This window comes from Belonocnema kinseyi, chromosome 1 (genome assembly GCF_010883055.1).
Source record: "Belonocnema kinseyi isolate 2016_QV_RU_SX_M_011 chromosome 1, B_treatae_v1, whole genome shotgun sequence".
In the NCBI taxonomy this organism is placed as follows: Eukaryota; Metazoa; Arthropoda; class Insecta; order Hymenoptera; family Cynipidae; genus Belonocnema; species Belonocnema kinseyi.
This window is the reverse complement of record NC_046657.1, coordinates 100129864-100156839: the sequence shown is the minus strand read 5'-3', so window position 1 is coordinate 100156839 and position 26976 is coordinate 100129864. Positions and strand designations below refer to the sequence as shown.

Below are 26976 nucleotides of genomic sequence, written 5' to 3'. Positions count from 1 at the left end.
TAAAATTTCGAAAATAAAAAATTTCAAAATGCTAAAAATTGAAATATTTGTAAATTAGAATGATCAAAATTGTATCATTAAAAAATCAAAGCTAATATTATTGCGTCCAAAATTAAATTATTCGAAATTTCCAACTTTTAAATAAAAATAATTTTCAGTTCAAAGTGTTTCAAGTTTAAAAATTGGTAACTGTAAACTAAATTGAATCTTTTAATGTATCTAATTTTGAAGAAAAAATGGAAAGTGTAAGGTTCAACATGAAAATTCAGAACTTTAAAATTGTAAACATTCAAAATTCAAGAAAATATTCAATTTCTGAGGTATTAAATGTACATAAAAATACAATGATAATGTTGATTAATACTACTTTTGAAAGAAGAAATTTTCCTAATGTACATGAGATAGCAATAAATACACAAGATTAAACTTAATGAAAAAACAGCATGAAAAAATAATTAAGTAATATTTGTACTAAAATCACATCAATTGTTCAAATTATTTAGTAGAAAATGTATATAATTTGTAAAAAATTCACCCTTTTTGATAGAAATTTATTTTAGTTGAAGATTCAACTATTTGCATAAAAGTTTATGCATTTTGTTTAGTTGAAAATAGGAATTTTTTAATTTGAAAATCAAGTGTTTCGTGTATTTTTTTCAAAATAGTAGAAAAATAGTTTCGCTTCAAAAAAGTGTAAAATAGTTTAATAGTGTGATGAGTTCGAGGCCTGCAGTTAGTAATTCCGTCAATGCTGGAAATTATTACAAATTTGTAATCATTCAAATTAATAGTATTTCAAATTTTTAAGATTTTTAGTTATACATAACCTCTGTCAAGTATCTTTTCCGATTAGTTTTAATTGTAATTTATTTATTTTTTATCTTCTTGATTTGATAATGTTATAAATTATCTAAGTCCATTTAACAGTTTTTATAAACTCTTAATATTCAAAAATTGGTTATTGTGGATTTAGAAATGGACTATTTTTAGTATCAGGACTATAATTTTTAATTACTTTATTTTATTGTGATATAATTTTTTATGTAATTATAATAATTATGAAATTAGGATATATTTTTGATAAACTTAAATCTTAATTTAAAAATACAATTTTTAATTATTCATAAACAAATTAATTTTCTGTTAATTAAAATTTTGAGTATAAAACATTAAAATTGCATTGATTATTTCATTTAATATTATTATAGTATAAAAAACTAAACATTGATTATTTTATTTCGTAATTCTCAATTTTACCGTGAAGATTCCAATGTAATGTAGAATAATGTAAAATAATCTAAAATATGTATATCTCCTTGAAATACTTTCAGTTTAAAATAAAATTTATAAATATATCATTCTGGAATAACTTAAAACTGTCAAAATAAGCAGCAATCATAAAATAAGTAAAATTATATTTCTGTAATAAAAGGGATCTTCTTTATCGTCGATGGAATAAAAAGCCAGAATTGAAAAACTGATATATTGTTTAATGCTCATTACAAATATAAATTTCATTATTTTCAATCGCACAATTCGTGGTTACACTTAAAAAGTTTCGTGGTGAAATAAAAATAAAATGTAACAAGATCACTTTGTTTTCTAGCTTCGGATATCGACAAGATATGCAAAAATGCTAAACATAAGCATTTCTCTCACACCATTATTCCTTCAGAAAATTACTACATAATAATTAAATTACGATGGCCATTTAATAATCTATCATTCTTGATAAATCCTCTTCAAAATAAAATTGCGATCAGTGTCCAACAAATTGTCAAAATAAAAATAAGAGTGAGGTTTTTCAAAGCAAATCCAGCACGAAACTAAATCTCTATTTCTAAATTACTAGAGTGCTGGCTTCGACTTGAACCTCCAAATTTAAAAACAGCTCAGACAAACTTTTCCTCCTCCTAATACAATAAAACCCCTTTCTCGTCGTCTTTCATTACATACAGTGCTGAAAAACAGGATTTTCTTACCGATTTCTGACACGAAGGAGGTTTTATTGAAGAAAAATGAGAAATTTCGAAAAAAACAATAGTCTAGGTCTAGAAATATAAAATTTTCGCCTGAAAGTCGCCAGAACGTAATGAAAAGGCGCAATAGATGAACTAGATGAAAGCCTTAATCCTATTTTGACTGTACAAATTACGAATGAATAAAATTCGACTCGAGAAATACAACACAGCATTCATCAAAATCATTCATACACACGCATGCACGCACAGACGCACACATTATCTTCACTATTAATTATTTATTTATAAATTTCAGTTCTCAGTCTTCAGTCAGCAGTCTCTTATCAATAATATTTACACTCGGGCGGGGATTTTATTTACAGGGAATTTTTGAACTAGGACAAAGAGATGAGCGCACTACACAATTTTGATGGCATTGTCGATGTGCAGCTTCGACATTGTTTTCTTTACTCGGAGGGCTGTTAACCGAACTGCTGGATTTTTATTCCAACATTCGCTCATCAATTTCCCGATGGCGAAAAGGATCTGAAAAATTGACAATTTCGTTAGGTATTTGAGCCATTTTAATAATTAAGTGGAGAGCAGCCCTATGCATCGCCCGTGTATGTTCTAATTGTTATTTTAGCATCCGGGGGAGTATCGCATTTCAAATAAATGAAATAGATGGCGCTCCGATCAGCATTGTTATGTATTGGAAAAATACTGAAATTCATTAAAAACTTGACACTTTTTATGAATACAAAAGGAAGAATAAAGTTTTCAGTAACAATAAGAGCATCTTAATTAGTAATCCAAAAAATTCATGAAAACATGTAATTTAATATTAGGAAAATTGAATAGAAAGATGAGTATTTAAAAAACAGTTTTAACTGTATTCATATTTTTCTATTCTTTATTTTTCTAATATAATTAATTAATTTTTTAAACAACTGTAATTGTTGCAAATTTTAAACATTGATTGATAATATTACTTTACTAATAATAATAATAGTAATAATATTATTTAAACTCAATATTTTAGTAATTTCGGTCAATTTAGACAAGTAATTTTTACTTTAACTACGGTTGCAGCGAATATGAGTGAAAATATTTATCGTTTTTATTTTAGGACAGGGAGTTTCGGTAAGGTAATACAATTTTCCTTGAGACAAGGAATTTTTAACATGGAACGGGAATTTTTAAAATGAATTGACAATGGGATTTAGACGAAAGGAGTTTAAAAAATCCACGTTCCAAGTCAAAATTCGTGGCAATTTGAAAGTTCCTTTTTTCGAAAAGTACATATTTCTAAATTACAATAGAATTTTTTAAAAACATTTTTCGTTAAGAATTTACCTTCTTTTGTTGAAAATTAATTTTATAGTTGAAAGATTCATCATATTAAATGAAAATCAACTAAAAAATGAATTATTTCAGTAGAAAAAAATAACCATTTCAAGCGGAAAATTGACCTTTTCTAGTAAAAAAGTCAACAATTTGGATGTAAATTTGTCTTTCTTCATTGAAAATTCCTTTATTTCGTTGGCAATTCACGTATGTTGTTAAAACAATCTACTTTTCGGTAGAAAATCGTCTTCTAAACAAAATTATTTTTTTTACCCGAGTAATTTTATTTCCAACCTGAAAGATAAATTTTCAACGAAAATTATATTAATTTAACTGGAATAATTGGATTTTTAATCGGAAAGAAGAATTTTTAAAGAAGAAGATTAATTTTCAAAGAAAAAAAGAATTTTATACTAAAAAATCCATTTTTTAACAAAATACGTATATTTTCAACGAAATACTTGAATTTTCATTTAAAAAGGACAAATTTCTGTTCAAAATCTTGAATTTTGAACTGAAAGAGATCAATTTTCGAACACAAATGTAGCAGTTTAAATTTTAGTTGGACATATTATTTTTCAACCAAATTGATGGATTTTCAACTAAAATGATGAATAGGTGAATTTTATACCCATCAAAAAAATGAGTTTTTAATTATAAAGGTTAATTTTCTGAAAAAAAGACGAACTTTCCACAAAGTAGATAAATTTTCAAACAAATAATTTAATTTTTAAATAAAAAATATCCATTTTCAACCAAATAGTTGGATTGTTATCGAAAACATATCAACTTCCAACAAAAATTAGAATAGGTGAATTTTCCGCTAAAAATCTTATCCTTAAGGCAGTATTCTACTTTGAAACGCTCGAAAAAAGCTATTTTGTGATTTTTTTCTCAGGTCATTAATAATGATATCGATGTAGGGCTTATTAACTTAATAAATCCACTCTTGAAATACATACAAAAAAATTTAATTTATCTTATGTCTTTTTTACACATAAAAACGTCAAAGTCAACTACTCAAAAAGTAGGTAGGTCAACGCTGTTGTAAAAATCTCGAGAATGGGCGGTCCCCAATAAAAAAATTAAACACTTTTAGATTAAGTATGACTCCAACAACCGGTCGAACTAGAATTATTTTAAAATTTTAATTTTAACCCTTTTTTTTGTGTGCAAAAAACTGTGAAAATAAACACACTTTTTTCGTTTTTGTTTGTTTTTTCGCCGCCATTTTGTTATTTTTGCATGTATACCAGAAATCCTAGTTCAGCCAATTTCTGGAGTAATACTGAATCGAAAACTTTTTTATTTTTCTGTTTCAGACAACCCATTCTCGAGATTTTTACAATAGCGCGGTTCTGCCTACTTTTTGAGGAATTGGTTTTGACTGAAGTTTTCATGTATAAAAAGTACATAAAATAACTGAAAACAAATTTTTAAATGTATTTCAAGAGTGTATTTATTAAGCCTAACGAACCCTACATTAATATCATTATTAATAATCTCAGAAAAAAGCACACAAAAATAGCCCTTTTTCCGAGGCTTTCAAAGCAGAATACTGCCTTAATAAAAAAAAAAAAACAAAAAACAAAAAAAAAACGGATTTTCACCAAAGCAGTTCAATTTTCTATTTCAATAGTTAAATTTTAAGTAAAAGAAAAATGAGTTTCAATAAATTAGTTACATTTTCAGAAACCGGTGAACTCTTCAAACACATATAACCCTCGCGACTCTCGATAAAGTAGAAATCACTTTTTCAAATCGACCAAAATTATTAAAATTAAATTAATTTCACCATAGGGACCAAATCTTGAAAATAGTGTACTTGACGACCTTAACTGAATATAGGGGAACAACAATAGGGGATGATATAGGGATCGGTCTGTGATTGGGAATGATTTTTCTCCCTTATAGTAATGAAAGGAGAAGTACTTACTGGATCGTTTTCCCATCTCGTTGGAATGACGGGCCGTAGCCTCTTGACACAGACTGCCAACCTCATGTCGTCGAAATCAGGATCACTGGGGACGACATCGTGATAGGGGAGAGCATAGGGCTCTGCCGTACACACTTTCCCTCCCGTCGCACATCTTCGACAGGCTTCCCAGAGAACGAGACCGGTCGAATACATGTCCGCCATCTTGAAGGCGTCGAAGGAGGACGTGTTCAAGGACTCGTCGAGAACCTCAGGCGCCATATAGCGCCGGGTGCCGACTCGTGTGTTGGGCGCAATATCGATTTCACCACTGTCACTGTAATAAAAATTGTTTCTTTCAATTTGGCCAACTACTCACAAGTCTGAAACTCTCAAAATCAACTACCCTGAACTACCTAAGTCCCCAAAGATAAGCATCAACCCAAAATTGAAATCTTTTAATTTTTAACTTTTAAAATTCAAGTTTAAACGTTTTTTTTTTTAAATCCAAAATGTTCTATTCAAAATCTCAACAATTTGGACGTATACATTGGAAGCTACTAACAATTGTCAACTGAACAATTTTAAATTAAATGCAGTTAAACTGCCAAACTAACAATTTGATAAATTGTAGAGTTCAAAGATTTAGATTCTGTTCCAAAAATATAAATCCACGTTATCATTGTCAATGATCTAAACATGAGAATCAATCAACGAATTTAAAAGTTTTCAAAATTATACTATTTTAAGCAATCTTAAGCTAACATTAAAAATTGAATCATTACATTTTTTTGTAAGTTGAAAACATCTTGAATTGAAAGCTATATTATTATCATTTTAAATAGTTTAAAAATCCTTAAAATACTTTGAAATTTTATTTCAAAAACTTGAAAAATCTGTTTTACAATTTAAAATTTTTTAATTATTTTTGATTTTTTTTCTTTAAATTTTTCCTATTTTTTTAAATCCTGTCAAATTAAAGACATTTTCTTAAAATCTTCCACAATCATTTTTAATCATTTTGTAAATCTTTTTAAATATTCTCTTCAAATTAATTTTTCAAATTGAGTGGTTTAATTTAAAAATTGAACTTAAACTGACTAAAACAATACTCGAAATTTAATATAAGCCTTTAATTATGAATATATTATTTTGAAATTATTTTAAAATTGTAAATATTTATTATAGTTACGATCGGGCCTTTACATTTGTTTAACTAATAAGTTTTTTCAATTGAAACAATTTAATTTTTAACGTTAAAATTTCGAAATTCTTAAATCGTGAACTGATTCCAAATCGTCTCGTAAATTTAATTATTATTCACTTTTTAATCCTAAAAGTACAATTCAATTTCAAAAATCATAAATTAATTTCTATTGACAGTTGAACAACTAAAAATATTATTTTATCCAAAATCTTCTACTCAAAAGCTTCTATTATTTAATTATTTAGGTATTTCAAACTGCATTTTAAAATTCTTTTAATTAAAATGTACGCTTAAAATTTTTAATGGAAACTTTTTAAAATGAAAGATTTTCGAATTGCGCCTTATAAACTATCCAAGTTGGATAGATTTTTTTCCTACGAATTTGTAAAATTTCCGGTTAAAATAGAATTTCACTAACATTTCTCGGTTTCATGAAATTCCCGGTTTCCCGTTCTAGCAGCCACCCTGGGCGATTTTTCATGAAAATAGGTGAACAATAGAGAAATAAATATATTGTACTTTCAACAAAATAGTTTAATTTTAAGTCACAAGAGATGAATTTGCAAAAAACCCCTAAACGATGAATTTTCAACAAAAAAGTTGATTTTAGACGAAGATTTTTTCCCCAAATAATTTATTTTCAAAAGCAGTAAAAATATGTTTCGACCAAATAGTTGCATTTATAACCAACTGGTTGAACTTGCAAGCAAAATAGATGAATTTTCAATAAAAGAGTTGAATCTTCAACCTACAAAGATTTTTCAACCAAGCGGTCTTAACTTAACTTAAACCAAACCACACTAAAAACAGTTACATTTATAATTTCAAGGTTTTTTTTAAGGTTAACTTTAAAGCAAAAGGCATACAACATTTTTAAAGAAATAGTTCAAGTTTTAACTAAAAAAGATAAATTTTCAAATGAACAGTTGGATTTTCAAATAAAAAACATAAATATTCAACCAAAAGTGGAAGTGTTGATGTTTCAACCAAAAAGATTTTAATTTTAAATAAAAAATAGTTCAATTCAACCAAAATAATATGTAAACAGTTAAATTGGACCAAAAAGATGAATTTTTCAAAAAATAGTGACATCCTTAACTAAAACGTCGTTGGTTAAATTTTAAAAACAAAGGGAGGCTAATTCTATATAAAATATTTGAATTTTCAATCCAAAAGATAATTTTCAACACAATAATTGAATTCAATTCTTAACAAAAAATGAAATATTTAAATTTTCATTTAAAATTAGTTATAAAAAAAGATAATTTTTAACAAAGAAGTTCAACTTTCAAGAAAAAACTTAGTTGGATTTTTAACCGAAAATGACGAATTGTGAACGAAAAATGTAATAGGAGTTTTAAAGAAAAAACTATAAATTTAAGCTAAAAATGGAATCGTTGAATTTTCAGGAAAGAACATTAATTTTAAACAAAAAAAAAAGAGAGGAATTTTGTACAAAATAGTTAAATCTTTAACCAATAAAATTAATTTTTAACAATGTAGTTCAACTTTCAAGCAAGAATTAATCATTACCAACTAAAAATTCTGAACGAAAAATGTGGTAGTTAAGTTTTTATTTAAAAACGATCAATTTTATGTCAAAAATGGAACAGTTCAATTTTGAGGTAAGAACACTAATAAAAAAAAACGAATTAAAAAAAAAAACATACATTTTCATGAAAATTTTTAAACAGAGTAGTTCAACTTTCATGCAAATTCTTTATTGGATTTTCAACCAAAAAATATTAATTCTGAAAGAAAAATGTAGTAATTGAGTTTTCATCTAACAACGATCCATTTTTGGCCAAAAATGTAGTAAAATTTTCAGCTAAGAACATTAATTTAAAAAAACTCTTTTTCTACAAAATTGTTCAATCTTCAAACATTAGAATTAATTTCAACAATGTAGCTCAATTTTCAACCAAGTAGTTGGCTTTTTAACAAAATACCTATAGTAGAATTTTCAACAAAATAATTAAATCATCAATCAAATAGTAGAATTTTTTAACCAAATGAAATGAATTCTGATTGAAAAATATAATAGCAGACTTTTCAACCTAAAATAGTTGAATTTTCTTATTAGGTTCTATTATAATCCAGTTGGCATTTAAGCGTAAAATAAGAAAAAGGTGAACTGATCGAATTTAAGCGTTTGTTTAAAAAATTAAAGCTAACTAAAAACTTTAAGAGAATTATGAGATATGATTTTCTTTTTTTTTAACAACAACAAATTACTCTGAAAAGATTCCTACAAAAGTCTAAGATTTTTTAATTATCGCTTTCTACAAAAAAAAATTACTCTCCTTCCAAAATGCATTACAAATTCGTACAGAATTTCGCAATTTTTCTTTTGTATCTTTTCGTAGAACTTCTTTAAAATTTGCATAGAAATTTATTAAATTTGTCACAAATATGTATAGGAATGATTTCCAACAGTAGATATAAAGGGGGTTCCAATTCGCATTAAATTCTAACCATATTATTGCTATTAGTAAAATATCCATTCATATCTATTATCTCTCATTATTCAGATTTAAAAGTGCGAATACAAAAAAAAATCAAGTAATTTTGAAAGCCCCCTTTTTTGCACTGCCATAAATTCAAAAAAAAAAAATATATGAAATACATTGTTTTTGCTAACTTGTATATAAAATCTCACCTTAAGTACCGTACAGCGAGACCAAAATCGGCGATCGCGCACTCGCCGTTCCTCTTAACAAGAATATTCCTCGTCTTAATATCGCGATGGGCAATCGCGGGTTTGCCCCGTGTGCCAAATATTTCCGTATGCAAATGAGCAATTCCCGATGCGATCGAGAGGCAAATCGCCAATAGGGTGGAATGATCCAGGACAGTCGTCTGCAGATAGTCATGCAACGAGCCTCTTTCATGATAATCCGTGATCAGCAACATCTGAGTCCAGGATCCAGTTCCTTTGATATCAGCAGCGATGAATCCGAGAATATTGTCATGCCTCATCAAGACCGTCTGATAAATCTCGGTTTCCCGAAACCAGGAGGCCTCTTCCAAGGTAAAGAAGACCTTGACAGCCACTTTTTCGCCTCTCCACCGCGCCAACCAAACTTCACCATAGCGTCCTTTACCGACACACTGGGAAAGGGCAAGTTGTTTCGCGATAGTCCTCTGGACGAGAAGAGGCAGACCAGAGCCCGAACCACTGCTCTGATCGATCAGATCCTTCAAGGTGCCCTGATTCGAGACCAAGCAAGGTCCCCGCTCTTTTCTTCTGTATCGCTGGTAAATTATCACTATCGCTAGGATGAAAATCATCAGGCAGATGGACAAAGTGACTGCCAGCACTATCAATGGGGCACCGGATGAAATTGCTATTGGGTCGGGGGCAACGGTGGATCTCTGTTTGTACATTGGGAATAGGTCTTTGTTGCAGAGCTCGGTATCATTGCAACAGATTATATTCTTGCCGAGAAGATGAGGAACCAAGTTCCCCTTGCACTGCATGAAACCCTGCTCGTCGGGCGGCAGACATCCGAAGGACCATTCGGGAACGTAGTCTTGAAGCTCAGCGTCCCAGATTTCCTCGACTGCGCTGAAACAGTGGCCTCCGGGTCTGATAGTGCAGGTCCCATTCTGCTGGTCGAAAGGGCAGTGTCCCTCACAGTAGCAGGATAATGTCAGGACTGTAAACAGAAACAAGATATTAGCCTGGTTCAGTCCTTGAATGAGGATTCGAACTATCAATATGAGGGACTATTAATTAACATAATCTATTATATATCCCAGCTACTAATGTTTCTACTTGTGCAAGTATCTATGAATGCTTTCAATTTTTGATGTACGTTCTACAATGATTTGAAACCAAATCAACCCTTTATTCGACTGATAATATTTATGAATTTTAAATCATACATTTTTCTTCATGTCTTACGGTACATATAAATTAAAATCAAAATTAGCCAAGTTTCCTTATCTCGCTTCCTGATCAGTAGTTTCAATGAAAGCATGTCCATTTTTCGTCAACGTTCATTACAGACACTGTCTTCATGTATTTCTAAACTGTCAATTTTTGTTCGTCTTTCCTAATCTACGAAAAAGTTTCTGTCCTATTTTGCAAATTTAGTCCTTAATTTCTTGAAGTCTCTTTCATTTTTTTAAATTTCAAAATAACCATTTTCACCGTTTTAATTTGGTGTCTATAGTTTTTTACTCTTCGACTTTAATCTTACGTTTGATTAATTTAAACTTCTAAAACTCTGGTAAATAATTGATATTTACCAAATTATTTATCATGATTCTTCTCTTTCATATAACAAATTGTTAAAATATAATTATTTAGCTTGAAACCTTTTGAAGAAGATATGCATTGTTCCGAAACGTCAAGAATGAGAATAGGAGCTTTAATCAAATAACTTCAGAGTTATAAAAAATGTTTTTTGTCTCAATTTTATTTTAATTTATGTGGACCGCAAGACATAAAATATCTATGATTTAAAATTCATTTTGATGTACATATCTTTCATCAATGCCTATTTTCATAATTTCCTTCAGTACCAATGCCACCATTTATCAAATTTCTCAGCTGTAAATACCACATAGAAATGATCAATAACACTATGAAGCACTTGACGTGGATTACTGTTTTATCAGGATGTCTACTCAAATCCTGGGGAAAAATTCCCTGTCAATTCCAGGTTTTTTCCCAGGTATCTTAAGTTTTTTCAGGTATAATTCTTCGCGAGTTTATTACAAATAATGTTTTTTTTTGTTTCTAGAAATTTAATTAATATTTAAAAGATATTCTTAAATATTTTAGCACAATAAATTAAGCCAAAAATGAAATAATGCTAAAAACATAATTAATGATTTCTTTAATTTGTCTCTAAAGTCCGTGAATTTGAATACAAATTCATACACATTTTTATTTTATCTACTCATACCTAAAATTTAATCCATTTTTACGTAAAATAATGTGGGTACTATATTAAATTACATTTAAACCGTTTGAAATTCCTAACTTTTTAAGTAGAAATATGGATATTCAAAACAGATGAATTTTTAACTAAATAGTCGAAAAGTTCAGTTTACAATCAAAAATAGAATAGTTCAATTTTCAGTTAAAAAAAAATTTTGTTCACAAAAAAAATATTTTAAAAACAAATTTAATTTAACTTTTAACCAAATAGTTTTATTTTCAACCAAAAAAGATTAATTTTCAACTAATTTTGTAAAGCAATAAATAATACATTTTTAAACAAGACGATTCATTTTCAAACAGGAAGATTAATTTTCTAGAAAGAAAGACGATTTTTCAAAAATATATATGAATTTCTAGGAAAAAATAGTTCAATTTTTAACTAAAAAATGACAATTTTCAACCAAATAATGAAATTTCCAATGAAACTAATGTAATCCCAAATAAAATGATGGATCTTCATATGTAATGTATAGATTTTAGACAAAAAGATTAATTTTTGAGAATAGAGTTCAATTTTGAATCAAGTAGTCTTACTTTTAACCATCAAGATAAATTGTCTACCACAAAGACGATTTTGCAACAAAATACACGAATTTTCAAAAAAATATTTGCATTACCAAATACAAAAAGACAAACTTTCAGTCAAATTATTGAATTTTAATCTAAAAAACAACAAGTTTCAACAAAAAATGAAATAGAAGATTCATTTTCACTAAGGGAAAATGAATCTTCTATTTCATTTTTTGTAGAAACTTGTTGTTTTTTAGATTAAAATTCAATAATTTGACTGAAAGTTTGTCTTTTTTTATTTGGTAATTTTTCGACCAACAAAATCAATTTTTAATAAAAATGATGAATCTTTAAAAACAACACATTAATTCTTAACTAAAGAGAAACTGCCAGTCAGGTAATTATATCTTCATTTAAGAGATGGATTCGGAAAAATGTTTGGTTAGTATTTCAACCAAAGAAGATTAAAATTTTTAATAAAAAATAATGGAATTCAACAAAATATATGAATCTTCAACCAAAGACTTGAATTTTCAACTGGAACCGACTAATTTTTAACTAAAAATAGAAAAGTTCCCTGACATTCCAGGTTTTTCCAGGTATATCAAAATCCCCTGGCAATTCCAGGTTTTCCAGGTAGGGTAGATTATCTACGGTTATTTTCATAAGAACCTCCACTATAAGAGCTCATGTTTAACTATTAATGTCCCAACTATATTAATGCCAGTACAATCATTACTCCAACTATTTATGCCCTTAATATTAATACTCCCAGAAAATATTAATTCCACAACTATTGATACCTCTAACTACTATTTATAACCCCAACTATTAATAAAACCAACTAGCAGTACTCTCAACTACTACTGATCCCTATTTATGTGTTCAAACTATCAACACTCACCATTACTATCTACCCTATTAACACTGCCAACTGTTAATGTCCCCACTATTTATACCTCCAAATTTTCATGTCGCAACCACTTATACCTCAAACTATTACATAAATCCATATTTAACAACACTCCCCACGAATGAACACACTTAAAATATGAACGCTTTTAATATGTATACTCAAAAAACTATTCATTCTTCAACTATTAATATTTCCAACTACTAATGTATACTTATCATACTCCAGCTAATAGTTTTCCCACTATTTCTGCCCCTATCTATCACATAACCTTCTATTTATCAACACTACCAATACCTCTATCTATTAGCCACCACTATTAATAATCATAACTATTAATACGCAATTATTGATAACTACAACTATTAATACCGCACTTTTGATAATCCCAAATATTAATGTAACGCAATTAATCAACACTTCTAATAATTTAAGTAATCATCTATTAATCCCATCCCATATACACTGTTTTAAATAATAATGATCACACTATTAATGTCCCAACTATTGATGCCACCACTAATAATACCCCTATTACTGCGCCAACCATTGATACCCCAACGATTAAACCCTTAACTTTTAATACCCTTACCAACAGCCCTAACTCGATGTTTTGTCCACTATTAATGCCCCTAACTATTGGTACCTCAAACTAATAAGGTCATCACTAATTATATCTTTCACTATTAATTTCAGCTTGATATTTTATTTACAAAAAAAGTTCTTAGGTTCAAAAAAACATTCAGTGAACTAAAAAACTGTGGTCGGTAATATAGGTATTTAGCTGTGTCACATGCCCTTAAGTTCAAAATTATTATTCTCGGGTTTGAGTGGGATATGATGTTGGGACACATACTGAATCTATTGGCACTATATTCATGTCCCGAAAGCAACCGGAAGTAGATATTCGAGGAAAAAGTATAACACGTGTGTTTATGGCACTCCCCAAGTTTAGATGCGGTTTTCTGGAGAAACGATTTTTGGAAGATAAACTTCGAAATGCCCCCGATGATTTGTTCAACCAAGAGTTAGGGTTCGTTGAGGGCTTAAAATTCCGGAAATCTATCCGTTTATGGGCCCCTAGTTGTAACTCTATACTGACCGAAGGGGCCTTTTTCACACGGACGCCCACAAATTTAATTTAAAAAATTAATTATTAACTCATTTATAAATAAGTGAAATAAGAGGAATATAAGTACAATCAGAAGAATTCGATGAAATTCTTTAAAATGCAAAGTGAATGAAAAAATCAAGTAAATTGAAAATAATGCAGAAATATGAACAAAATTAGTTTAATTGAGTAAGTTTGAAATTAATTTAGAACAAATCAAGAGAATTCAGAACAAATTAATAAGAATTATAGGTGAATTCTAATTCTTAAAATCTCTTTAGACTTTACATCATTGAAATCCTCAAAAATCTTATCGAATTGCTTGGAATCATTTAAAATTTTTAATTTAACACTAAATAGTATTATGGAATTTTCCATAAAAATAACCGTTATAATATAGCGAAAACTATAAATTTAGTTAAAATTAAATTATAAATTTAGTTAAAGTACATAGAAAATTCCGTAACGGAAGACAGTTCGTTATAATATCCCAAAACCTTATGGGACATTAAAATCGTTCTGTATCTTCCAAAGTTCGAGGAAATTCTTCAAAACCCCATGAAAATTTTTTTAAATCCCTTAAAATAATTTAAATCCTTGGAAATGTCTGGAAAATTATTATATATTTTTAAAATGCCTTGGAATCTTTTAAAATATCCTAAAATATTTAATATTCTTTGAAATGCCTTAAAACTTTTTAAAGTTCTTGAAAATTACTTGCAATTTAAAAAAAAAAACTTAAATCTTTAAAAATCCTTTGGAATAGCTTCAAAATATTAAAATCTATTAAAAATCCATTGGAGTCTTTTAAATCCCCCAAAAATATTTTAAATCCTTTGAAACAATCTTTAAAATCCTTTGAAATCCCTTCAAATTAATAAAATCTTTTTAAATTTCTCGGAATCTTCTAAAATAGCCTAAAATATTTCGAAAGAATTCAGGAAATTTTGGAAATAGATATAGACCTAAATTCAATAGTAGTTAACCAAGGGATTAATGTATTGAAAGAAAAATGACCAAAGTGATATTTTCATTTTAGGAAGTGACTATAGTGACTATTTTTGAAAAGTAATTTGAGTAAAAGTAATTTGAGTAAAAGTAATTTGAGTAAAAGTAATTGAAACTGACTGTATGTTAGCCCTGATTACTATTGACATTAACTTAAATATTTTCTTTACAGGAATTTTCTATATTTTGAATTTCTTTTTGAAACCTTGAAATAATAAAGATAATTATATAATTATACACAAATAAATAAGTTATAAATAAATAATTTAAAAAACCCCAAACATCAAGAAGAGTTAATGCAATGCTAGAGGCCACTTTAACAGTTGAGAGTTGATAGTTTCAGCTGTTACAACTAATAAATGAAGGCAATATTGGTTGGGATTGTTCATAATAATTATAGGCGCTGTTAGTGAAGATCGAATAAACTTGGCTGTATGTACAATAAGGGGCGTTAACTTTTTGTTACTAATTAGTTGTTAATTGAAGTTTAAAATTATAGCCTTTATAGTATAAATGTTGATATATTATAACTTCAATGGCTGAGGGTATAGATAGTTGCCTCTTAATGAAACAATTAATAATTTGAGACTTATAGTCCAGCCACTTGTTTTACCACTTCCATAATTCACGAACTACTATCTATATTCGGCAACAAGTGCAGACTGGTTATATCTCACATAAGCAGAGATTGGTGTCGCACAACTTGATGTTATCACCATTTAAGGAGAATTCATGCAGACTTTCGCCACTCGAGAGTAGGCGTCAGTCTCAAAGGTCCTGGACACAGACAGGATTATCAGATTAAAGTTTAATCCAAACGTCTAATTTACTTCTCAATTCTCAGAAAATCTTCAAGGTAAATATCTAATCTATAAATGGACATCTGCTTTCATAACTCCCTGGTTTACTATTTTGAGTAACAGAAGAACCCTTACTTGATTACGAACTACAGTAAACCTGTCGTTCTTTCAGAAGGCGACAGATAATTTCCCAGGCAGAAACAACGTGTTATTCCATCTCACTGTCAAAATAGGAATTATTAATCGACAGCTTTACAGAAGGAATATCGGACGATCTCTCCCCTGTATCAATAAAGAGAAATGTCAGAAAAATGCGAAAGAAATGAGTAGGATATAAGTCATTAAATGATAGCAGATCCGGTAAGTGTCAAGTCCTAAGGTTGCTGGACAAGACGAGATGTCCTTGTGCGTAGGAGGGCCACTACGGCCCACAACATCTACAACCGGGATGAAAGAAGGTGCGCCCGGTTCAGAAACCTCCGATACGAAGACACACTTCCGGTGAACGTCAACGCGATTTCATCAGTCTTTTCAAGAAAGTTAATTGTGAATTTCATTCATAAGTTTACTGAGTTATTAATTGCTTTTCCATTTCTCATCTTTGATTATGACTTAATGCATTTATAGACTTTTATTAACTATGGTGATGGCTATTAATTACAAAAATTATTGATTATAGAAAAATGTTTGTCTTTTTCTTATCTTTCTTTCTTATAAATATTATTTTCAGTAAATTATATTTTCTTGTTTACCAGTGAGGAATGAACATATAAGTAGTACGCGAGCTCGTGAATTTATCGAAGACAAGGTTCGTTGCTGCGTGATCACCCAGTCGAACGCCGAGGCCAGACATATGTACTGATAAGTGGCATTTTTCGCTTTTTTTAATTGCATATAAACTAGATCGGCTCTACGCATTACTCGTTCTCTGCATGAATGAACAGGAGCGCGTACACGAGTCGGATTCATACATAGGGTGATTGAAAGAAAGACTTTTACGATCATCAAAAACCGATTCTCTCTACTGTTAAAATAAGATAATCAACACCCTAGCCTAGAGTATTAATAATATCATAGTGAATTATTATTATTAAATATTAATGCCCCTCACTGTGAATATCCTGAACTAATTTGAATGCATAAAACTAAATTTTCCCCTATCTATCAATATTGGAACTATATATAAATAACCCTAAAGCAATTTCTGTTACAAAGTTCACAGCCCAAAAAGCTCGCAAAGCAGGAGAAATATATAAGATAATTTTCCAAGAAAATATGAGAATAAATTCCTTTAAATACAATTATTATATATGACATATTGAATTCAATATGGACCGTTTTAAATTTCTATGATTTCAAGTCGAAAATTATTGCAATTACAATAAAATAGAGGTTAAATTTTCAAACAACCGATGAATTTTCAACGTAATGACGAATTTTCAACAAAAGAGTTGAGTTTTCAAGTTAAAAAGTCAAATCGATTAAAAAAACAGTTGAATTTTTAACTGCATTTACATAAAAAAGGTGAATTTTCACAGAAAAAAGATCATGCTTCCGCTATAAAAGATGAATTCCTTGACTTTTGCAATGTTTTTCTTCAAAATCTCTAAATATCCCTGCAAACAAAATTTCCTGACCCTACATTTTTAACCAAAAGAATGACCTTTCAACCATAGATAGTTGAATTTTCTTATTGGGTTCTACTAATTCAGTTCGCATTTAAGCAAAAAAAAACGAAGGAAAAGGGGAAGTTTCTTGAAAACAAAAAATAAAGGAGGAATTGTTTTAAATAGGGGGAAGACTGTGAAACTCATTGTTACAAAGAATACATATCTTCAACTATTAATATACCTAGTTTTCAAAATAAGCAACTTTAACACTCTTGAATTTCAATGCTTGCCCCAAGTTCCTTACCATGAATATTCTCAACTATTAACACCTCTTTCTATTGGAAATCCTCAAATATTAATACTTCTTACAATAAGTAAAAAAAATTAATGTCCTTATCTATTAAAATAAAAATTATGAATATCCTCAACTATTAACGCGTAAACTATCAATACAACCAAGTACTAATTCTTCTGGAAAATAGATATCCTCAACTATAATGCCCCTATTATTGAATAAAAACAACGGTTTATGTTCCTGAAATGATTGAACTGTCATTATTAATAAATATTTCCTTAATTTTATTTTATATCTAACACTATCTAACAATATAAGCAAACTATTAACATCTGTAACAATCCTTACCGCCAATTACTCAGGCCCACACCTATGAATCATTTAAATTATTAATTTTTTTCTTAATTATTACCACTAACTACTAATGCCCTTAACTGTTGTTGCCCCTATCTCGACAATCACGAAGAACAGTATGTGCTTTATTAAAATATTAATTTACTTTAACGGGTCTGATAATCAGATATAATTATTAGGAACTATAGAGGACCAGAACTACTATACTAGGTATTGATAATTATCGACCGTAACAGTTTGTAGTGTTAAGTCTCAGCGTGGATATTAATAACTAAAAGCGCTACTATCTGAGAAAGTTTCAATTGGATGCATTAAGAATTTAAGGGTATATGTAGTTGCGACATATATTTGTTGATACTTTGATAGATGCATCATTGGTTGTATGTCGCAATAGTTTGGAGATGATATTATATGTCATCTAAGAAGAGCCTGAATGTTTTGGTTAATGATGATTACAAATTTTGGTCGTTAGGGACATAAACAGTTAAAAGGGCATTAATAGTCGAAGGCCTTATAGTTGCCGTTATTGATCATTAGGAACATCTATAACTGCAAGAACGAACCGAGTAGAGTGAATAGTTGAGGGTACTAATCCCCTCCAATTTTGATCAACCAGTTCATTTCCCCATTAATTTTGGTGTCCGAATTTGAGGTCCTTGTCCGACGTTACCAACCGAAATAGAAATGGTCGCGTGGTTATCTTCGTTCGTCTCGGAATTACTCCCTCGCTTCTATTTTCTGTTGACCGGACTATTTATAAAACCTGAATATCTCTGGATGACTGATCATTCGTCTCGTTTCCTCTGCCTGGATTCTCACCTACTACTACAAGTGTATCTCGCACTTTCAAATTTTCCCAGAATTTCTCTCGCTTCATTCCCCCGTGCTTTTTTAAAGAATTCACGCTCTATACCAATATTCAGAACTAATTCCGTTGGAAATAATAATAAAGTTGACTTGATAAACTTGTTTAAAAAAAAATGTCCTTTCCATACTTTCTTTTTATTCTACTCTGACCAAGCAAATTGCAAAACGATTTTTGTTAATGAAATTCCGAGCAGAAGATGTTATCTGAAATATATTACATTTTGTTTTATCCTTTCATATCTTTCTATGAAGATAAGCCAGCGGTATTTTTCCGCCAACAGCCAATGGATCAATGAGTTTAATTATTGTTGTCATTGCCTGACGCACTGGCTCTTGATCCTCTACCATTGACAGTTATATTGACAGTATCACTCGCCAGTTCACAAAAACTTCCAAGAATGATTATAAAACTGTTTTAAAAAAGTAATTAATTTATCTCTTAATTATAATGCAATAATGCGCAAATCTATATATCAGAAAAATGTGCATTTATCTACTGGAATGTCATGTGAGTGTAGTGACTTTAACGATAAACCTTCTTCTTTTTAAAGTGAAAAACTATTGAATACTTGTAATGCTGCGCTCACGGATATCGGCCCGGTCGATGCTAATAAGGAACAGCGAATAACGTAAACTCATTGAAAGACGAAATACATCACACTTTTATATTTGGCCGAGTAGTTCATACAAAATATTTTGTGTAAAATAATGTTGAGAGGATTTTAACTTTATTTTTACCATATAGTGTGCTCACTCATCACAGAAAAATTCCAGGACATTTCCCGGTAAAAAAAATTACATTTTTCGCGGTTGACATTTTAGCGTTTATAATAATATTAATAACACACATATTTATCAAGAATGTAGGAGAATACATTCTTTTAAATTACATTAATCTGGGTATTTCAAGTATGAATACATATATTGAATTTACAAAAAAATTGTGGAATTAAAAAAAATGCAACAAAAGAGTCGAGTCTTTTAGCTTAAAATGTTTTGCAAAACATTTAAATTTTAAACTCGAAAATTATTTTGAAACAGAAAAGTTTATTCTTAACCAATAAAGATCAATTTACAACCAAATAAATAAACTTTCAAGTAAGAGACAAATTTTCGACAATGAAGTAGAATTTTTCACAAAATAAATGAATTTTCAATAAAAGATGAATTTAGAAACAAAAGATTACTTTTCTGCAAAAATTTAATTTTCAATCCAAAAGGGCGGGTATTCTATCTAAAAAGACGAATGTTTAACAAAACAATTACATTTTCGACCAAAAAGGATGATTAGGAAAATTTGTAGCCAAGAGATAAATTGTGAACACGAAATACTATTTTAGAAGACTTTATAAATAGTTGCGTTTTTGAAAAAAATAATTTAATTTTCAAACAAATAGCAGAATTTTTGATGAAAAAATATAAATTACTCTATATTAAAAATAAAACTTTCCAAACAAAAATACGAAGTTCCTACTAAGAAATGAATTTTCAATAGAAAAAGCAAATTTTCTATCCAAAGGGACAAATGATCAACAATCCAGTTGATTTTCCGACTTATCAATACCAAATAATGCACTTACAAAAAAAGACATTTCCTATTTAAAAATGGTGGAAATCCTTAAATAATAACTAAAAATAATAAGGAAAAATAGTTGAATTTTGTTGTTGGACTCTATTAATTCAGGTTTCGTAAACGCGAAAAAACGACAAAAAGGGGAATTTTCTTGAAAACAGGGAAAAAAAAGAGGAATTCTTTTTAAAAAATGGGGAAAAGACTGCGAAGTCTGTGATTTAATAAACTGCAATGCAAATTTTGCTCAAGAAAGCTTTTTCTAATTTATCCATTTGCAAAACATTTAGAATATAGAGTATTCTTAAATTATAAGTTGACTAGGCCAATGATTAATACTCAATTATATAAATCTAAATTAACTATTTAATTACTATATTAAATGTCTAAAAGGAAATTTTCGTTCACAAATATAAAAGGAATTTTAGTAATTGAACGATCCATGAACAAAAGCTTTAAATTCTTAAATATATCATTATAAAAGGAAGATTCATCTTCGATATGTTAACACAGATGGTCGGCAACATTGCGCACAATTCCAAGTACATTTTTTTTAAAACAGTTCGACGACATTTATTGCAAAAATAAAAATGAATCTGAAAAACTGATTTATTCTATTTTTACAGTTAAAAAAAAAAACAGTTTTTATATAGCTTCCATTTGTATTTGCTGTGAATGTAGCAAAGATTTTGCATTCTTCCGCGTCCAGCAAACAGTTCAGACTCTTTAAAGTTAAAAATCTATTCTATAGTTCAGAATGAAGTAGGGAAGGCGAAATCCCACAGCTGGATGTCACAAAAGATCTGGTTTTCAAAAGGGCAGAATAGGTACACCTGAAGAAAAAATTCCCATTCTATGGAAAATGACTATAAATGCAAGGCCAGGTACTATTCTGGTCCGGGCTGCAGAATCGTAAACAAAAGCTGCTTGACCGCGCTGTTGTAACGGGTTTTTCTTCCAGAGAACTGACCTAACTTGAAGGGAATGGCGTGCAACCGCACCGCATTCATTTTCTGATGAGACCCAACAATTCGCTTTTATTTCAAATTCCTCAAGAGAAGCAAAAAAAGTATACAATAATGCATTAAAATATTTTTTCATAAAGAGAGAAAGAGATAATTGACTAATGAGAAACAATTCACGCAATAAGTTATTACGACAAAGAGAAAAATCAGTCGTAGATGACAATCAAGAATTCCAACTCCAGGCCTAATTAAATCTTGAAATTAATCATTGAAAGTTGGAGACAGAAAAATTTGTTAAGGCCGAGTATCGTTGAGTTGCTTGAAAGACTCGATGAAGCGACTGACGTAACATTACAGAGATGTTCAATTTTTATCAATGATGTATTGCTAATAAAAAGTGCTACGAAAACAATTCTCAAGGTATTTACAAGATAGAAAAAATTACTACGTTTACAGTTTACTTTAGAAGGTCAATATTTAAAAATGTCATCTACAGAATATTTTTACGTTAGAAATTTAATAAATTTAAATAAATTTAAAAGCGGGTACGACTTTTAAAACGTAACATAAAGTGCGCATGTGTTTTTGAATCTAAAGTGGATCTGAGTATTCAGAATACTAAGTCGGGCATTTCAATGTCAGAGATGTGAAAGAAGATTCAAAAAGGATGCAGAAGATGCGATCGAAGGTCTCCATAACGCCATTTATTCTCAGAAACGAGATTGTTATCGCTCGTATTCAAGCAATTTTAAACATATGATGAAAATGAAGAAACGAATTTGAAAGGTTTTAAATATTCAATCAATATTGATACCTACGGAATCAATTAAAGATATTGACATTTTGAAATGTAAAAAATAGTTTTATATATATATATTTTTAGGGTGATTTTTTCTCGTCTGCTTTTTTAAATCCGAAAGTGTCCATATTTATTTACGACGTGTCAAGTAGACGCACTTCTCTCATCGGCAGACGCATCATGCTTGTTTGGTGAGCTTAAGATTAACGCTATTTTGAGCGGATTCAAAATGGAATAACGAAACCCTCCGTCGCGATGTCAGGCACTTTGTAAAAAGGAAGAGAAATCAGAAAAAGAAAAACTCGAGACTACTACGTGTCTGCGAGAAGAGGACAAAAAAGGAAACTCCTGAAAGGAAGTTTCCAACTGTGGGAACATCAAAGGGCCAAATTTCAAAGGCAACATCTTGCAAAAGCGGGAAATTTTAGAAAATTCAATGAATAGTCTTCCTGGAAGATTTTATGACAAACCTTATACTGAAGAATTATTACTTATGAAAATGTTATTTTTATAAACAAAATTTAAAGGTAAAACAGATAGTTATCGACATGAAATCAGTAAAATAGCTCAATTTGCCACGTAATAGTTGTACTTTTAACCAAAGAAAAAAATAATAATAATTAAATTTGCAAAAAAAAAAAGAGTTGAATTTTAAACCACAAAGATGAATACCAAAGAAAAAGAATAAATAGTTGATATTTCAACCGAACAAGATGCAATTTCAATCAAAAGATATTAATTTAAAAACTAAAGACAAATTGTCCATTAAGAATATTAATTTTCCACAACAAAATACATAGTTTTTAAAACAATTAGTTGATTTTTTAAACAAATATTTGAATTTTTTAAATAAAATTAATTAATTTGCCAACTATAAAGAAAAATTGTCAACAAAAAAAAAAAGGTTTTTCAGTCAGTCAAGAAAGAAAAAATCATTAAAATGGTTAAACTTTCAAGAATGAGTTATAAGAAAAGTTCCATTTTCAATTTAAGAAATGAATTTTAAACCAAAAAAATACAAATTTTCTACAAAGTATTTCAACTTTTATACCTGTACTTTAATTTTTAATTGAGAAGCTTGGCTATTCGTCCCGACAATTTGGGGCGACAAACCAAAGATAAATAAACTTTTAATAGTGGTAGTTGAACATTCAACCAAAAAATGTGAATTTTCAGCGAAAAATGTAATGATAGATATATCAACCAAACAAGATTTTTATTGTAAATAAAAAGTGTTATTTAATTAAAAATAACGAATTTTCAACGACACTGTGGGACATTTTAGACAAATCATTTTACAGTTCTTCTATAACATTTTGTAACAAACCGTACACTGAAGAATTATTATTTTCAAAAAGAAATTTTTTAATTGAAAAAGATAATAATCGACCTAAAATCAAGGACAATGATAATTATACATATATGAAGAAAAAAATGGTGAATATTAATGGTAAAGTAATTTGAAGGAAATAATTTCAGATAAAATTTTATTTGCATATTAATGGTCTAAAATCAAATTTTACCAGGACAATTTTGCTTTTTTCTAAAAATATTAATGATGCTGTTAATAAGTTTAGAAAGAAATCTTGTTATTTAAGCTTACAGTACTGGAGAACCCTAATTTTTATTATTTAAATTTGAAATGTTTCTTAAAACCGGGGACAATTCTTGACATATTAAAATAACAAAATTTACTCTGTAAAATATTTACAAACCAAAAAATACTTAACATTACTTTTAGATTTTCGTTGTATAAACAGGGACAAATACTTCAGTGGTATTTTTTTCGATAATAAAATAATGGTCAGCATCTCAATTTTAGTTTAAGTGTACCAAAGAAACGAAATATTCAAAGCATAAATCTCTTGCAATGAAAAAATGGAAAGTACTTTCTGGACAAGTACCAAATTCCAAAACCAGAAAGCATGGCGCAAAAGTGGCTAAAAAAGGGTAGAAATAAAGAAACAATATTTCGAAAGAAATGTTTGATTTTTAAATAATTTTTTTATTTCGGCCCATGAAAAAATTTATTAAAAAAATTGCATATGCTGTTGTACAAAAGAAGGCAGAATTTCTTTGATTTCAATTTTTTTTCTATAATTTAAAATAATTTTCTTATTTTTTTTTTAAATATTTCTGCCTATTATTTATTTAGAAAAGGATATTCTTAATGCACCTGAAGTTCTGAACGTTCAAATGAACGAAATATTTTTTTACAACTCTATTTCATCAATAAATATTGTTCTAACGACAATTAAAAAAACATTATAATTTTGTTTTTGTAAATACATTATTTCCAATAAATACTAACCAACATTTTAGCCATTTTTATAGTTTATAAAGTCATCAGTAAAAAAATTCGTTCATGTGACGTTCAGAACTTCAAACACATATATTCGTAAGATTGAAAATCCCTTCACGGAGATATAAAACTCCGATAAGAAAAAAATTTAATTTGTATTGATTCAAGGAAAAAGTATTTTAGCTTTAGATTTGCACCTTTTGTATTGTTAAGATAAAAATGTAACATTTGAGACCACTCAACACTCCTATGAAGATTAAAAATTAAATTCTAACAATTTTGAACGCCTGTCTTTCAATTTTAGCAGCTAGATAAAGAAAAACATTTAACTTTGCAGTTGCGAAACTTGTAATATCCCATTTTTAATGATATAACTTTGTTTATTTATATTTTGTATAACTTGTTTCTGTTTTTTCAATATTTTAAAATTTTCCAGTGTTAAACATTTTTAAACTTCAATTTTCAAATGTCGTATAATTAAAAAGAAAACGTGAATTTAAATAAAGAAGAAAAACAGGGAAGACCATGATCCCTGGAAAACTATTAAATACTATATAGTTAACGTTTTCCATTGAAAGCAAGTGTTCACATTTGCATGTTTAGATAATTTAAAACAATGTTACTAGTGAATTTTACTGCTTTAGCAAATTTGCACACTGGCAATTAAAAAAAAATTACAATTGCCGGCCTCAACTTGTCAGTTTGAAAAACTTGTTTCTCCTTTATTCGACAGACAAGATTCCTGCCGTACAAGGCAAGAAAACCGGTAACTACATTTTGGTCTAAGGAGTTGACACCTGATTCACGACTGGTTTCCATTCAAATATACTAAAAACAATTGCAAATTAGGTGGAAATACCAAATATAAGTTACCGGTTTTGTTTTTCACGGCAGATTTATTAGGAGCTGCGTGTTTACTGACTCACCGACCAATTTTGGAAGATTCCGACATTTATATCAAAGATTATTAAAATCTGCTATACACAGATTATTCCTTATAAGATGAGAATTTTTTGTACTGGAACTGGAGACGAGGGAAAAGTTGGGACAAAATCTCAGAGGTCCTCGAAATGAGAAAGATGGAAAAAAGAGAATGTAACGAAGAGGAGAGGAAACACGAAACAAAACTCAAAAAACAAGAATAACGAAACAAAAAACTCGCTCTAACCAAAAGTGATACTGAACACGATTGTAGCACCATAGACGGCGATTCTAACCCCATATAGGAAACTCAAGTTCCCTGCTCGACTTTATTTAACTTTTTTCTCCGCACCAACTTCGATTCACACAAAACTTCAGTAAAGGTTAGGTATCCGCAGCATACTTAAAACACCAAACATTCCTGCACAGATTCACAGATAAAAACACTTAACCGTCATACATCAAAGGGAACGGTCTCAAAATTGATTGGAAATCGAAAATTTTGATTTCGAAATCACGAAATCGGAAGTGAAGTGCATCCTGGGAAACTGGACCCGAACGAAGCAGACGAGATTGCATCTACGTGCAAATGGTAACAACACTAGACACAGGGTATATCCCCGGTGGAGGAATTATTTTTTAAACTTGTGCGAAGATAGTCGGAGTCGAAATTTAAAAAAAAAACTCCTACTCACCGTTAACTATACGCGAGAAAAACACTGATAGGCCAATCCACAGGCCGTATTTACGTCCCGGGGAAGCGGAGAGCGCAGCCATTTTCTACACTTGAGAGCACATACTTCACTGTGACGTAGGATCTCGGCGTCGGACCACAAGGTCCACAAGGCGCAGGCCGTTCCGACGTCGGCCACTTTCGGAAGGCTCTGAAACAAGTGAGGGAAGACTTCGGTCGACCTCGGAGCTGAGATATACTCCAGAATGAGAAAATAGTGGAGGGGCTCCAAATCAGGGCCGTTCTCACTTTTTTCGCTGCCCTAATCTTCAAAAATAGGCAATGCCAAAATTCTTGCATCAGAATGACCTGAGTGAAATGATACGAGGGAAAAGAAGGAATCCCGATGAAACGATCGAAATATACATTGCAAGCAGGAAGGAGCTATTTTACAAAATCCCATATTTAGTAGCGATATAAATTAGTAAGGGGTTTTGTTTTATTTTTGTCAACTATTTTATTAAATGAGTTTACTTTTTTTTTTATAAGACCAATACTTTTCATGCTACAAGAACAGTAAGTAACAGTTTTTGATAAATTGAAATCAAATTTGAAAAATGGGTGTTTATTGTCTCGCGTAAGAAATAATAATTTTTAATAATGCCATTTCATCATTTGATTACGTTTACATTTTGTTTTCATTTTTTTAAAAATATTTTTAATATATTGCTTAAAAATAATTTTTTAAACTGAAAATGTAACTATTTCGATTTTTATCGGAAATTTATCTTTTTTATCTTTGGTTGAAAAATCGTCTTTTTTTTGGAGAAAATTTATCTTCTTGTTTGAAAATTCATCTTCTTTGTTAAAAATTCCTTTTTCCGTTGAAGATTC

At 29.4% G+C, this 26976-nt stretch overlaps 1 protein-coding gene across 1 annotated transcript; it reads right to left on the bottom strand.

The window, feature by feature from the left end:
• Positions 1–1475: 1475 nt before the first annotated feature.
• On the bottom strand, positions 1476–26285 carry LOC117168454 (bone morphogenetic protein receptor type-1B). The gene is made up of 4 exons (XM_033354119.1): positions 26105–26285; positions 9090–10089; positions 5245–5560; positions 1476–2507 (listed from the first exon to the last, which is right to left on the bottom strand). The coding sequence occupies exons 1-4, from the start codon at positions 26184–26186 to the stop codon at positions 2379–2381; spliced, it is 1527 nt and encodes a 508-aa protein (XP_033210010.1). The 5' UTR covers positions 26187–26285; the 3' UTR covers positions 1476–2378.
• Positions 26286–26976: the final 691 nt, after the last annotated feature.